General features: G+C 42.1%; 1 protein-coding gene across 1 annotated transcript in view; it reads left to right on the top strand.

Annotated features, from left to right (window-relative positions):
* Positions 1 to 16,539, top strand: part of ATG14 (autophagy related 14) — a 40,036-nt gene that overhangs the window by 13,102 nt on the left and 10,395 nt on the right. Inside the window, exons 3-9 of the mRNA XM_003794395.3 lie at positions 1,291 to 1,333; positions 4,515 to 4,596; positions 8,622 to 8,859; positions 12,350 to 12,579; positions 13,869 to 13,986; positions 15,794 to 15,884; positions 15,963 to 16,048. Of these exons, the coding sequence (XP_003794443.1) occupies positions 1,291 to 1,333; positions 4,515 to 4,596; positions 8,622 to 8,859; positions 12,350 to 12,579; positions 13,869 to 13,986; positions 15,794 to 15,884; positions 15,963 to 16,048 (888 nt within the window). The remainder of the gene's footprint in view (positions 1 to 1,290; positions 1,334 to 4,514; positions 4,597 to 8,621; positions 8,860 to 12,349; positions 12,580 to 13,868; positions 13,987 to 15,793; positions 15,885 to 15,962; positions 16,049 to 16,539) is intronic.

The following is a 16,539-nucleotide window of genomic DNA, read 5'->3' as shown; positions in this document are numbered from 1 at the left end:
GTTATCTAGTTACCACTTGATTTAATTCCTAGCTGTGATATGCAGATATATGGATTGCTAACTTAATGAATTTAAGAGACAGTCTCTTTAAGTGTAGAAAGAGTACATCTAGAAGGAGTAAAGCAGGAGAGATTATCAATTTTCTAGAAAATATTGGCCTCAGACCTGGTGTCTAATACAGAGTAGACACTCAGTGAGTATTTGGGTAAATGGATCAAACCCCCGTCCCTGATAATGGATGTGTGGCCCACAGGTCCAGGGGAGGAGGCTGATCAGACTTGAACTGGTGCTGGTGGCTCCCGGAGGGCCTTGTCCTGTGTTTACCTTTCTTCCATTGGTATCAGTGTTCTACAGAGTGTGGTCTGCAGATCATCTACATCAGAATTCATTAACTGAAGATAATGTTTAAAAATGCAGATTCTAGGACTCCTTTCCTTAGATAGTCTGATTCACTGGGTTTAGGATGAGGTCTAGGAATCTGAGTTATTAACAAAAACCCCTGGTGCATATCTTGCCCCCTGGGTTTGAGAATTGACCTACAGAGCCTTCTGCCCCAAACTGACCCAGTCACTGTTGTCCAGAAACATCCCAGGTGTCCCTGCCTCTGTGCCTTCACTCAGTATCTTCCTCTGTGTTTTTCTCTTCTCTGCACACCCTGCCAGTCTCTTCTGCAAAGCCTTCCCAAACTGTGCCAGCACAGAGGTCTCTGTCCTCTGGTGAAAACAGTAGACACCCATGCCAACAATCCCGAGTGTGATCTGAGTTTCTTAAGAGTCTTCAGTGGTCTAACAAACACATTCATGAGCAGTTTAAACCTTACAAAATGTACCCTGCATTAGCACCTGCTTCAGTTTATTTAACTCAGAAATTTCTCTAACTCACTCCCTCACACAAACTTTTCTTTTTTCCCATAGAACACTTTATTCCATAGAATAAATCTTCAGAGATGCTGGCTTATTGCATTTCTTTGGGAACTAACCATGGCATTTTAGATAGTAAATTTCTTTAGTTACAAAAGAATTATGACTGGGAATTATTGATTATGGCTGAGGACAAGGGCTATTCTTGAAGTTGACTGTGGACCTTTCTAGAAGGGCTCATGGCAGTGATAGAACTGCAACAGGAAGGAGGTGAAAAAAATCACACAGAATAAGGAACTTGAAAAACATAAGTCTCATGTTGGTATTTCTAGCCACTTCTAAAACTTATTTTTAAGAATTGTTTTGCATTTTTTAACTTTAAAAAATTTTACTATTTTAAGAGCCTGTTTTCTATGTCTCTTTTCCATAGAGTGTTAAAAGCTATGGAAGGTAAATGGATAACAGATCAGCTGGTAAGTCATAATAAATATTTAAATCAGTATTCCTCATACTACATGTTTTTAAGTTGGTACAGCTTATTTATTTATTTTGATCATATCTAATAATCCTCTGTTTAAATGCATTTGTGATGTGGTTTTCTCACACATTTCATCTAGACCAGCAGTTCTCAACCTGGGGGTTGTGAATCCTTTGGGGGTCGAATGACCCTTTCACAGGGGTTGCCTGAGACCATCCTGCATATCAGATATTTATATTATGATTCATAACAGTAGCAAAATTATAGTTATGAAGTAGCAATGAAAATAATTTTGTGGTTGGGAGTCACCACAACACGAGGAACTTGTATTAGGAAGGTTGAGAACCACTGATCTGTAGATGGAAAAACAGTATGTAGGCAATTGATTGTGGAGTCATTATAAAGGATAATTATGAAGTCCTGTATTGATGTAGAAATACAGCAACAATGGGTTGTTATCCTTTTTTGGCAAAATGTATTTATCATACACACATTCCAGATGGATTAATGATTAAATATAAAGAGTAAGCTTATAAAAGTATTAAAATATGGGAGGGGATTTATGTAATCTTGGAGTAGGGAGAACTTTCATAAGCCCCAGAAGACAGCATTTTGACAGACTATATAAAAGTGTAAAAGTTATATAATTTTTGCCAAAAAAGGATAATAGCCCATTGTTGTTGTATTTCTACATCAATACAGGACTTCATAATTATCCTTCATGATGACTCCACAATCAATTGCCTATATTAAAAACCTTAAGCAAAATTAACAGTTGAACTGGGGAAAAATACATACAACATGAAAATAAAGAATTTGATAACACTTAACATTCATGTTCCCTTTCTGAGTATCCATCAACACAAAATTGTTTGGGGGACAACTTCGTGGCAACTGATTTTTTTTTTAAGAGCACATATTGTGTATCTAGCATTTTTGCCTCATAGGGAAATAGATGGTGGATGCAGAGACTTATGGGTAAAAAAGAAGCTGAGAATCTGTAGCACAAGTGATAAACCTAATACGTAAATAATCTGTTTATCGGTAAGACTGAGAAAGAAATTATGATACCACCATGTAGCTTTTAAAAAGAATATGATCACTCTACATATATTCATCTGGAAAGTTATCCAAAATATATATATTTTTTTTTTTTTTCTTTTTTTTGATATAGAGTCTTACTTTGTCACCCTCAGTAGAGTGCTATGGTGTCACAGCTCACAGCAATCTCAGACTCTTGGGCTTAAGTGATTCTCTTGCCTCAGCCTCCCAAGTAGCTGGGACTACAGGTGCCCGCTATAACACCAGGCTATTTTTTTTATTGGGGCCGAGTTTGAACCTGCTATCCTTGGTGTATGGGGCCAGCGTCCTACTCACTGAGCCACAGGCGCAGCCATACCTGGCTCTTTTCATTTTTTTTTTTTTTTGGTTGTAGTTGTTGTTGTTTGGCAGGCTTGGGCTGGATTTGAACCCATCAGCTCTGGTGTATGTGGCTGGCACCCTGGCCACTGAGCTACAGGTGCCGAGTCTGCCCAAGATACATTTAAGAGGAGAGTCTCACTCTGCCGCCTGGCTGGAGTGCAGCCGCGTGTGTAGTGATAGCTTGTGGCAGACTCACACTCTGGGGCTCAAGGGAGCCTCTCATCTCAGTTGCCCAGGTAGCCAGGACTATAGGTGGGCACCTATATAGCAGCTAACTCTATTTTGTTGTAGAATAGCTCTTGCTATGTTTTACAGGCTGGTCTCGAATTCCTGGCTTCAAGTGATCCTTCTACCTCAGCCTCCCAAAGTGCTGGGATTATAAGTGTAAGCCACAGCACTAGGCCAAAATAGGTTTTTTAATGGAAAAAAACAAAGAGTAGGCTAGAGCTGGGCACATTATCTCATGCTATAATCCTAGCTACTGGGGAGGCCAAGCAGGAGTCAAGGAGCACTTGAACCCGGGGTGGAGGTGGGCCCTGTGGTTGTGCCACTGCACTTCAGCCTTGGCAACACAGCAAGATGCTGTCTCTTTAAAAGAGAAAGTAGGCTAGGGTAAAGTATGATTTCATCTGTGTGAGTATGTATTTAAATATAAATACACTTTAAAAAATCTGAAAAGTCAACTTTAATACTGAAGGATTACCCTTAAGGCATGGGAATCAAGCAAAGTCACATTTCCTTTTTTTCTCTTCTGCAGTGTTTAATTTTTTTTCATAACAGTAAACTCTGTTCATTTTTTTTACATTAAAAGAATATTTGTGATAGAAGTGGATTTTGCTTATATTCTGAATTTTATAGTAGACAAAATATGTTTTGTGGACAGTTTTCAACTAGTAGGTCTCATTTTTCTGATCACTTATTTATTTTAGGGAACACTGAGCCTACATCCTGGTGATGTGGAGGGACAGTTTCACATTTTATATAACTTTAGGAGGCTTTTCAGGAAATCTTCAGTTATATGCTTTATAAGCAAACTTCTTTTGCTGGAATTTTATTAATTTATGAGTAATACTTACTTTGTACAATGACTCGGGGCATTGCTAGTCCCCTAGATAAGCAAGGAGAACTTGGAGTGCCCAGAGAACCTCCTGAGCTGACGCAGGTGTCCTGGGTCTGACTGTCCAGTATAGCAGCCACCAGTCAACACGTGTAGCAAGGAGTTGAATTTATTATTTTTTTCAATTTTAATTGAGTGTTAAATTACCACATGTGGCTGGTAACTAAGCAGCTTCTGCACTGAATTATACAAAATTTGTTTCCTTTTCTGTAATTCACTGTGGTGACAAATACAATTATGTTGGTCTATCTTCATTACATTTTCTAAACATACCTGAAATAAGTTGTGATCCCAGATAACCATATTAATCCTAAGAGACCAATACTGGCTGGGCTTTTCCCTGTAATCCAATCTGGGAGGCCAAGGTGGGTGATTGAGCTCAGGAGTTCAAGACCAGCCTGAGCGCAGCAACATCCTGTCCCTACTCAAAATAGAAAAAACTAGTTGGGCGTTGTGGCAGCGCCTATGGTCCCAGCTACTTGAGAAGCTAAGGCAAGAGAATCACTGGAGCCCAGGAGTTTGAGGTTGCTGTGAGCTGTGACTACACGGCATTCTACCCAGGGTGACAGAGTAAGACTCTATCTCAAAAATTTTAAAAAACCTGACATTTGTGGTATTTATTGTGTGCTTTTTTCAGAGATGGAAAATAATGTCCTGCAAGATGAGGATTGAGCAGCTGAAACAAACAATCTATAAAGGAAATGAAGAAATGAAGAGAAGTAAGTAACTTGTCCTCTTCCCTCCACCTTTAACAAAAGGCTCGTGTGGATTTACATAGGATTTACATAGGATTTACATAGTAGAGGGACAGAGAGGTGTGAGATGTTGGGGACAGGGGCAGCTTAGGAAGTTTATTACACGCCTTCCTCTCTTGAGAAACATTTGTATAAGGAATTTTTAAAATATAAACACAATTGTAGAGGTCTTCAAAAACCTACTCTCCTTAATTAAAAAAGTTGAGAAACGTGTGGTCCATTTTCCTCAGCTAACAGGAAGCTCAGAGTATAACATGGTTCTCACTTGCAATAGTTAGTGGCTCCTGGGAGAGCACAGGGTGCTGGCCTTTTCTCCCTTTAGTGAGTCTCCATATTTTAATCTGTATTAATTTTACTTTATATTTGTATGCTTTATACTTTATCATAAGTTGTCAGAATGAGAGTCCTCTGAGAAATCCTGCATCTTTAGAAACACTCCATGTATTTCTGAAGATAAGTGTTTAAAGCTTAGGATGAGTCACCATGATAACTTACGAATCACTTTCTTGTCTCCTTATTGCTACTTGTCTGAAAAGAGCTCCTCTTATCATGGCCGGTAACAGTTTGCGAGTGGGCCCAGATCCATAATAGACAAGTAAGCAGGTGTTTCACAGTAGTGTGTAAAGGTGTGAAGCTTCCTCCCTGGGCATCTGCCCTGATGTGCCTGCAGGGAGTTTCTAATGGTTACTAAGCTGGAGAAGTGAGGCGGGAAGGTACACAGGGCTGCAAGCACCTGGCAGCCGGCCCCTGGTGCACTCTGGATGTTGCTGCCCTCTTTCCCCGTCCTCCCCTGTTGCCATGTTCAGGGGCTGCCACCAGTTACTTACGCATATCGTGGAATTGACAAATTTATTTAGTGTGACATTTCTCTGATGAGCAACTTTAAAGCCTTGGACAGCTTTTTAAAAAACACATCCTAATCCCCTAAAACAAAAACAACCACCACAGAAAATAAAACTCATGGTTTTAAGGCAGGAGACCCTGAAATAGTGGTTTCCATCCCCAGAAAATTATCAGTTACCTGGTGACCTTTTCAAAATCTAGAGAATCCTGGGATCTACCTTGGATGTAGGATCTAAATGTTACAACAATATTAAGTTGGATAAAAGGAAAGCTTTTTCTTTTTTTTTTTTTAATTTGACTAAGGTGAGTGGATTGCTTGAGCTCAGGAGTTTGAGACCAGCCTGAGCAAGAGCAAGACCCCATCTCTAAAAGTAGAAAAACTAACCCAAGTATTGTGGTAGGCACCTGTGGTCCCAGCTACTTGGGAAGCTGAGCCAAGAGGTTCACTTGAGCCCAGGAGTCTGAAGTTGCCATGAGCTAGGCTACCATGTTGCCGTGTTCTACCCAGGGCAACAGAGAGAGACTGTAGTCTCAAAAAAAAAAAAAAAAGAAAGAAAAAAAATGTAAATGTGTGACAGTTCCTATTGTCTAGATCAAACTCACAAAATTTTGCACACATTTTATTTTTATTTTTATTAAATCATAACTGTATACATTAATGCATTTATGGGGTACAATGTGCTGATTTTATATATAATTTGGAAAACTTAAATCAAACTGGTTAACATAGCCTTCATCTCACTTACTTAATTATTTTGCACACACTTTAAAGGCCCTGCAAGGGTGTCAACCTTTTTTCTCCTCTGCCACACATTGGAGGAAGAGTTGTCTTTGGCCACACCTTAAATGCACAAACATTAATGAAAGTTGAGGAGTGAAAAAAGGATCTGTGCATACTTTTCATGATGTCCACCCCTACAGATAACCCTGCAGGCTGCATCGGACACCCCATGAGTGGGTTTGGAAGCTCTGCTTAGAGTCAAGCCCATGGATTAAGAGCTTGCTACCCAGTAGTCTGTTTTTGTGTCATGGTTAAATATCACACAGGAAAGAGCATAAGCTATAAATTGTAGAGCCTAATGAATTATTTCTCTAGAATCTTTTAAGGTTTAATAATACAGATGATCTGACATAGTATAATACAGAAATATTATACAGAATAAATTGGAAAGTTAGCTGGCCTGTAGCATCAGGGCAGAGTTGGTCTATGCTAAAGAATTCCTTATCCTCATAATCAAGAACAGATAACAGAAATGGTATCAAATGTTTTTATGCTTTGGGGACATGGTGGGGAGGGAAGGATGACTCTGCAGGCTGAGCTGCATTGGGTACAGATGGAGCAACTGCCCTGCTCCATACTGCTTGCCATACTCCTAGTATTAAATGTGAAACTGCCCTAAAAAACAAATCTGACCACTGTGACCCAGAACCATGGTGAGATAGATTCATTTGAGAACCCATAGAGAGCTCAACAAAGATCATGAAAATGAGTAAACTCATTAGAAAGTGAGCACAGCCAGAACTGGGAGCCTGGATACTCAGCATGTTTATACAGGCCACGGTGAAGAGACACGTCTTAAGGAGAAGCAGAGCTGTGGCCCCGTCATGCCTGCAGCTGAGCTCCTGGGCCCCTTGGTCCTCAGTAAGAGGTAGTTTGGATGCTTGTTTCCAGTTGGGGTACAGGGCTTCATTGAGGCCTAGTAAAGGAGCTGAGAGCTGCGTGCCATCTCAGCGGTCTAGACACAGCACAGGAGAGTTCCAAGGAATGAAAGGTCTGGGGAGCATCTGTGGAGCTCCCCTTGCTGAATGAGTAACATCTGGACAGTAGGAGCAGTAGTGAGCATCCCCAGGGACAGGTGGTGGGGACAGCAGCATGGGGGTGGGCGTTTGGGCATGATGACTGGTTCAGGGTCCATCATTACATACATGGGCACATTGAAGTGCCTTCCATAGTGTACGGGGGTTCCATATATGTTGTGATTGAGCACAGCTGGAGTGAGGGTATGTGGAAGGGAGCTGTGGGTGTATACCAGGTGGGTGGTGGCATGAAGGCTAAGGAATTTGGTCTGTTTGATGGGTGGTGGAGGATTGCTGAGAATGGCTGGAGTTGATAAGGATCCCAGGAGGCCAGAGGGCTTGAAGTTGAGCTGAGCTGAAGATGGGCTGAGGTTTGGTGAGCATTACCTAGGATTGCAATAGTGGAAAGGGAGAAAAAGGCCCTGATAGACTGTAGGATACCTAATGGAACTGACCATCAGGGGGTTGCAACCTTAAAGTGGAGGCAATTTTCATGAAAACATAATAAAGTTGGTTGTAAACTTGAGTATAAGCCTCCTGAATATATGCCTGAGAGTTTACAACTTGGTTTTGTTACTCAAGTGAAACTTGGATACGGCCCAATAGTCCTAACAGGTCTTAGGGTCTAGAACCTGAGGGAGCCCCACAGAAGGGACTTCAGTCAGTATGCGTCTCCTCCCCCCATGCAGCACTTAAAATGCTAAGCATATGTGTTCTAGGGACCTGGCGGGGGAGGGTGTGTGTCCCACCTGCTGGTTGCTTCAGGGCCCACTGTGACTTCTCCAAGCTCATGGGGTTTCTGCTGCCTACATTCTTTGTTGGATGAATGCTTGCTGTGAGATTATCCTGGGTTCTCTGTAACCCAAGGCACACCTAAAAGGTTTCTTTTCTTTTTTTTTGGCCAGGGCTGGGCTTGAACCCACCACCTCAGGTATATGGGGCCGGGGCCCTACTCCTTTGAGCCACAGGTGCCGCCCCTAAAAGGTTTCTAAGGAAAATCGGATAACTAATATGTTTCTAAAACTTGCATTAGATATCTTTTCTAGTCTACATGACCCTTTGGTGCTTGTTATGAGGAGGTCAGGCACTTCCCATGCTGAACTGCAGCTCCACACGCCTTTTACTAACCGGTGGCCACCTGGGATCCAGAGTCACTTTAGTAGTGGTCTCTTTGCTTACATATGATGTCTCCTTGAACTGAACTCTCAAAATTTCCACTTAGTGAACATTAGTTGACTTTATTGAGGTTTTGCTTACAGTTTAAATTACAGGAAAATTGAGGGGTGGGCTCTGCAGTACACAAGAATTCTCTGTACTTGTAATTATTGGGTGTGGTTTATTTATTTTAGATTCTGAAGGCCTCCTCAAAACCAAGGAAAAGAATCAGAAGCTTTACAGTCGAGCACAAAGGCACCAAGAGAAAAAGGAGAAGATTCAGAGGCATAACCGCAAACTTGGTGACCTGGTAGAAAAAAGAACTCTTGACTTAAGAAGTCATTGTGAGCGTCTGGCAGATCTCCGGCGGTCCCATATATTAGAGCTCACCTCTGTCATTTTTCCAATCGAGGAAGTAAAGACTGGTGTGAGGTACAGTAAGAAGTCTTTTTGACTCCAGGACTAGATCAAGTTCCAAATACTATTTTTGAAGTCTATCAGCACCTCATTTATTGGCTGCTTCCAGCATCGCTGATTTTCTTTGTAGTAAAACTTAAGTCCCATGTATCTCAGCCCACAGCACACACTGAACTGGGATGGGCCAGTGAGTTCAGCAGGGCCCAGGCATGCGCTTACAGCTACAGGTGAGGCCGACACTCGCTCCTGGTAAAGAGCCTCCAGGAGGAGTATCAACTGCCATCCCCACTAGGCCATTTGTCAGTTGCCTGAGAGGCGTGTTCTTAAACCTCAGAGTCTTACTTCTTGTCTGTTAGGTGGGCATATGAGATGCCTACTTCACAGAGAAATCACAAGCTCTGATATAAGAAAACACTTTGTACTTGGGGTCTCTCAAAGGGTGTCCTGCGTGCTGATTTGGCCTTTCCTGTGACTGTCTTTTGTGCCAGCTGCTGTCAGGCACTGACCACCTTGATCTCAGCTTCAGCAGCAGTGTGCAGACACTCTCAGTGTTTAAACGTTCCCAACACTGCTGCTGCTGTGCAGATTTGGAAACCTCTTCAAAGGTTTTCACTAACTCTCTCATTGGCCACCAGGCTGTTCCCATCAGAGCTTTCTGTCTCTTCTGGCTGCTCTCACTCTCCCCGGCACCTTTTCTTGGATCCTGACCCTGGCCCCTTTCTGGTTTTGTAACTGTTCGTTCCTGCCCCTACTTCAGTCTGGCTTTTACTTTGTTGCCAGAGTCAACTTCCTAAAAGCCTAAAATTCTGATCATTGCTTCCTGGTAAGAGCTGGCAAATAGAAAAATAAAAGGCACATTCAAAATAGAGTAGGACAGAAGGTTCGGAAGAAGACATTCAGGTGGCATTTTGGAGCAACAGGAAAATTGGATGATCCAGTAACTGGTGTGTCAAGACAGCTGGCTAGGCCTTTGAAAGGGAAGGAGGGGAAAAGCTGGCAAAACAAAAACATTGTGCCAAATTAAATTCTGATAGGTCAGAGCTATTAGATTTAATGCATATTTCTGTGAAGGAAATGGCCAAAAGGGAATGACCGGGTGCTGCTTGAGTTTAGGAGCCAGACAGCTGAGTACAGTGTGTGGTCTAGGACTGGGTCGACCAGGTTTAAGATCCAGGGAGGCTATTCGCAGGACAGTGGGAGATATTGGAGGAGGTCTGTAGATTAGTTAGTAGTAAGGTAGCTGTGTCAATTACCTGATTTTGATCATTATATTTTCCTGAACTGATGATTTGGGGTAGTTAGGTGAAGTGTATAGAAGAAAACTTTAAAATTCTTCCAACTTTTCTGTAAGGCTGAAATTTCTTCAAAAAGAGAACATACACAGAGGGAGCCATCAGAACGTATACATATTTTGAGAAAGGAAAAACTGCAGTAAGTCACATTAGCAGTCACATTAGTCACATTAGCATTGCACAAAACTGCAAGTCACATTAGCCACCTCTTGTAATATTACAGATTTAATTTTTTCATAAAATGTGTGTACCTTTTTTTGGTACCCTCTGTGTATACTAGAAGGAAGAACATGGAGAAAACCTCCTTCTATGTCCTGTGTAATATTTACTTGGTGTATATTATCATATACCATTAATTTTTTTCTTTGTTTTAAAGAAGCTGGTGGTTGGCTCAGTGCCTATAGCTCAAGTGGCTAAGGCCCGAGCCACATACACCGGAGCTGGCTGGTTTGAACCCAGCCCAGCCTACCAAACAACAATGACAACTGCAGCCAAAAAATAGTCGGGCGTTGTGGCAGGTGTCTGCAGTCCCAGCTACTTGGGAGGCTGAGGCAAGAGAATCGCTTAAGCCCAGGAATTAGAGTTTGCTCAGAGCTGTGATGCCTCAGCACTCTACCGAGGGTGACACAGTGAGATCTGTCTTTAAAAAAAAAAACAGCTGGTGGTTTTAAGACTAAGAGTTCTTGTCCTTTTCCATTTCCCTAAAGTCCTGAGGAGTACCCTGGTGTTTAGCTTGCTCTATGTCACACGTGCCTTGTGGCAGAAGAAAAAGTATTGAAACCCACTGGCCAAGAGAACAGAATCTAAACTTGGTGCAGCACAGAAGCCTTCTTAATAAAACACTAACACATTTTTCTATGTTGACATTTGCACTAGTGGCTCTGAAGCAATGGTGGGACTTTTGGTGCCTTGACAGTTGTCAAAGCAGTAACTCCAGGTTGCAGTAACAGCGTTATATTCCACTATGCGACTGTAGGTAACGAAGGAAAAAAGTTTCTTTTAAGAATATCTTCAGGCCAGGCAAGGTGGCTCACACCTATGATCCCAGTACTCTGGGAGGAAAGGTGGGTGGATTGCTTGAGCTCGGGAGTTTGACCAGCCTGAGTAAGAGTGAGACCCCATCTCTTTTAAAAATAAAAAAACTAGCCAGGCATAGTGGCTCATGCCTGTAGTCCCAGCTACTCAGGAGGCTGAGGCAGGAGGATCACTTGAGCCCAAGAGTTTGAGTTTGCTATGAACTAAAATGCCACTGCACTCTGGCCTGGGCAACAGAGTGAGACTCTGTCTCAAAAAAAAAAAAGAAAAAGAATATCCTTGATGAAGCAATAAAAACCTTGACCCTTGAGTACATATCTTTTTAATATACAGTTATGCCAGGACCCCTGCAGACACCAAACTTTAAGGATGCTCAAGTCTTTTATGTAAAATGGGGTAGTGTTCTGGGTGGTACCTGTGACTCAAGGAGTAGGGCACCAGCCCTATATACCGGAGGTGGTGGGTTCAAACCTGGCCCCAGCTAAAAATTGCAAAAAAAAAAAATGGGGTAGTGTTCTATTTGGCATGTAACCTCTGTACATCCTGCTCTATATTTTAAATCATCTTTAAATTATTTATAATGCCTAACGCAAAGTAAATGCTATGTAAATAGTTGTTATATTTATTTGGTTTCTTTCTTTTTTCTTTCTTTCTTTTTTTTTTTTTTTGCATATTGCTGTTATTTTCTCCCTGGATATTTTCAAATCCACGATTGGTTGAATCCACTGCCCAGGATGTGGGAGCTGTGGGCATAGGGGCTGACTATACTGCATAGGACTGGGGTCTGCACGCAGCACTTAGACTTGTGCTGGAGCGCCTCAACTGGCTCAAGGAAAAGCACAGGAGTGACTGAGCTGCCAGCTAAAGTAGCTGCTCTTTTGTTTTTGGACACTAGATATTTCTCCATTTTAATTTCTCTATAGTATAAATATCAGTAATCTAGCCCATAAAAACAGAAGCACTTTGGGATCCTCAAAATGATTTAAGCATTTAAAGGGGTGTTGAGGCTGTCCTCCTCAATGAAGATGTGCAAGTTGCTTCTCCATATCCTAACGTGTGTGCTCTGGCTGTGCCCTCTGCTCCTGTGCATGTGGATGTCCTGGCACATCTGGCCAGTGTTCTGCATGCCCTTGTTAAAGCATGAGCTCTTGAAACGCGTATGTGTTTTCTGTCTCTAGAGATCCTGCAGATGTGTCTTCAGAGAGTGACAACGCCATGACCTCCAGTACTGTGAGCAAGCTTGCTGAAGCCCGGAGGACGACCTACCTCTCAGGACGATGGGTCTGTGACGATCACAATGGAGACACCAGCATCAGCATCATAGGACCTTGGATCAGTCTTCCTAACAACGGTGACTACTCCGCCTATTACAATTGGGTGGAAGAGAAGAAAACAACACAGGGGCCTGGTGAGATGCAGAATATTCTTTGAAAATTTATGTACCTGTGTATGTATATGTGCACATGAGATAAAATTTACATAACAGAATTAACAGTTTTTAAAGTGAACAATTTAGTGGCATTTAGTACAATCACAGCATTGTGCAGCTATCAATCATCCTGTAGGTCCAAAACATTTCCATCACCCCAAACAGAAAGCACAGGGCATGAAAGTGTCATAGTTCCCATTCTCCCATCTCCCAGCCCCTTTCCCTCATGCGTTCTCTGTCTCTGTAGATGGGATATTTCTGGCACTTTATCTAAGTGGAATCACAGAGCAGTGCCATTGTGTCTGGCGTCTTTTACTGTAGCATGCTGTTCTCAAGGTTAATCTACCCTATAGCATATTTCAATATTTCATCCCTCTTATGGCTAAATAATAAGTCCATTGTATGGATATGCCACATTTTGTATATTTATCTTATTACTTGGTGGGCTGAAAACATTTTGTATTTTACTATTCTTTTGTTTTTGTTTGTTTCTCCAGTTGCTTATGGAAGCAACAGATTTTTTAGATATTTCACCTTTTGGGGGTTGATTTGTTTTGTTTATATAAAAAGACAATACTTGAAGTATATTTGCCCATTGAGTCTTTCTTTTAGATTATATCTTTGCAGTGTGTTTGTCTTAGTCCTAAATGGAGATTGAAATAACCTCGCGGAAAAATCCTTTAAAATCCCTGCAGTAGGCTGGGCATAGTGGCTCACCCTGTCATCCTAGCACTCTGGGAGGTCAAGGTGGGGGTATTGCCTAAGCTCAGGAGTTCAAGACCAGCCTGAGCAAGAGTGAGACCCTGTTTCTACTAAAAAATGAAAACTGAGGCAAGAGGATCACCTGAGCCCAAGAGTTTGAGGTTGCTGTGAGCTATGATGCCACAGCACTCGACCCAGGGCACAGAGTGAGACTCTCTCAAAAAAATAAAATAAAACTGCAATTCCTCTTTGGAGAAGGATTGTTCACTTAATCAGTTACAGACATTTAGTGAGCACATGCCTGTGCCATGCACATTGCTGGACATGGTGATACAAAGGTGACCAAGACAGATGTTGCCTGAAAAGGGCAGCAAACAGTAAATGGCAGAGCTCAGTGTCCACTGGGCACTCTGAAAGGACCTCATAGCACCCCAGGGCCAGGGGTATAAGTGTGTGATTATCAAGAATGTAATGATAAAACTGTAAACCATAAGATCTTAGTTCATTAGCATGTTTGTTGAAATAAAAGTTGCTGTGTATGTGATCATGTTTTCATCGTACCTTAGACATGGAGCATAACAACCCTGCACACACCATCAGTGCTGCTCTGTGCTACGCCACTCAGCTGGTCAACATCTTGTCTCACATGCTTGATGTGAATCTGCCCAAGAAGCTGTGCAACAGGCAAGTAATCAGAGGTGGTGATAGCATCTTGATCATGGATCTCTCAACTTTCTGTGCTGTTCTTATTTATTCTGATTAAACCAAAACAAAAATTAAGCATTACCAAGACAGAGAAGGTCTAACTGGAATATTAAGATTAATTGTAAAAGCCTTATGTGCAAGTTTGTTATGTTACAATTCTGTGTGAAGTCTGAGAAGACCACACAGAATACAAAAGGAAAAGGTGTTCAGGGGCGTGCTGCTGGTCTTCATGTGTAGGCACTGTGTAAATTGTAACAATTGAATTTTGTTTTTCATATTTTCGATAAAACCTCATGTAGTTTAAAATTGAAAAAAAACAAAATGGCCAGATGCAGTGGCTCACACCTGTAATCCTAGCACTCTGGGAAGCCAAGGTAGGTGGATTCCCCAGAGCATGACCCCGTCTCTAAAAATTGCCAGGCATTATGGCAGGTGCCTGTGGTCCCAGCTACTCAGGAGGCTGAGGCAAGAGAATTACTTGATCCCAAGAGTTGGAGGTTGCTGTGAGCTATGACTCCACAGTACTCTATCCAAGGTGACAAAGTGAGACTCTGTCTCAAAAAACTAAAAAAAAATAATAATAAAGATAAGTAGTCTCCCCAGTTCTCACTAAGACCTGCCTACCACCCTATTATTCTTGGGTTTCAAGTAAATATAAACATGCTAGCACTACTGCTCCCCACCCCCACCCCCCATTTAAACACAGATGGTAGCATGCTTTACTGTAACGTTTTATACTTTGCTTTTTAAGTTGTTTCTCTGACAAATATTTGTGAGGTGCCTCTGTGTGTCACATACGATTTCAGGCACTGGGGGCTACACTGGCGACAAAAACAAATCCTACTGGGACTTAGATTTTAATGGAAAACACAGTAATAAATCAGCACATATCAGATGGTGGTGAGTGCTGTGGGGAACATTAAAATAGGGTGAGAGGCCAGGATTGTGGCAGCAGGGAGGAGCTTGCTATGTTTGAGTGGGTGGGTGTGTGGTCACTGGGGGACCTGAGGGAAGCTGCAGGCAAAGAAAATGGCGGGTGCACAGCCCTGGGGAGAGGAACAAGGGTAGAGAGGAAGGTTGAGGTGCAGATCTTGTGGGACCTCACAGGGCCATGTATCCCTTCATCTGTCATCTGCATGAAGTGGACATTTACTGAGTTTTTCTATCTATAAATATATCAAGATCTTACAGTCCCCTGTTGATGCTTCAGGTAATGATCTTTTACATTCACCATTTCATTAATGTATAAATATTTGCATAGAATTAATTTCCTGAAGTGGAATTGCTTGGTCCAAGGGCATATGCAGTTGTAATTTGTCTAGATGCAGTGAAATTTACTTCACTGGGGAGTAGTTCTTAGAAAATCTCTGATAGGCTCGGCACCTGTAGCTCAAGCAGCTAAGGTACCACCCACGTACACTAGAGCTGGCAGGTTCGAATCCAGCCCAGGCCTGCCAAACAACAATGACAACTACAACCAAAAAATAGCTAGGCTTTGTGGCGGGCACCTGTAGTCCCAGCTACGTGAAAGGCTGAGGCAAGAGAATCAATCATTTAAGTCCAGGAGTTGGAGGTTGCTGTGAGCTGTGATGCCATGGAACTCTATGCAGGGCGATGGCTTGAGGCTCTGTCTCCAAAAAAAAAAAAACCCCGAAAATCTCTGATAAATGCAGTTTACTGAGGAGGCAAAGGACACACGGTGTGTTTTACAGCTCAATGGACATTTTAACATAGACTTACTAAAAAAAACAAACCCAAAACTATGTAAATTATGTCTGTTTTACAGTGAATTTTGTGGGGAAAACCTTAGCAAGCAGAAATTTACTCGAGCAGTGAAGAAATTGAATGGAAATATTCTTTACCTTTGTTTTTCTCAGGTACGGAAAATATGTTCTGAACTAATTTTTAATTTATAACATAGTTGAAAGTATTAATCAAGTCTTTGCTTTTTCTAGCATGTAAATTTAGATCAATTACAACCACTGCATACCCTCAGGAATCTAATGTACTTGGTCAGTCCAAACTCCGAACACCTAGGCAGGTAAGAAGGGTATTTGTTACTTGTCTCTACATGTTGTGTTGTGACTGATTTTAAGTAGAGTCGTACATGTGGGCAGAGTATCAGGGGCCTCTTCCCTGATCCCAAACTCACAAACAGCAAAATAATACAGTCCCATACAAAAAGAAATAATAACTAATCATATCTGAAATTTTATTGTCCTTTTGCAATCATTTTTCAGAAAAAATTAATATCAAACATTTTTAACGCCCAAAATACAATAGACATTCCCAAAGTAGGGCTTTCCCCTGGCCTCCCTTCTCTCCAGAAGACCCTAGGCCATTTCTGAGAAGCTTCACCTATTTCTTCCCCAGCACTGCCCAGCTGTGCCCAGCTATGCGCCTATTCATTCCCCAGAGCTGCCCAGCTGTGCACCTTGATCCTTCCCCAGCGCCTCCCAGCTATGCGCCTATTCATTCCCCAGAGCTGCCCAGCTGTGCGCCTGTTCCTTCCCCAGAGCTGCCCAGCTGTGC

This window comes from Otolemur garnettii, unplaced genomic scaffold (assembly GCF_000181295.1).
Source record: "Otolemur garnettii isolate 467f Iridium unplaced genomic scaffold, OtoGar3 scaffold00081, whole genome shotgun sequence".
Classification (NCBI taxonomy): Eukaryota; Metazoa; Chordata; class Mammalia; order Primates; family Galagidae; genus Otolemur; species Otolemur garnettii.
Note: the sequence above shows the minus strand (reverse complement) of the source record. Positions and strands in the feature narration are given on the sequence as shown.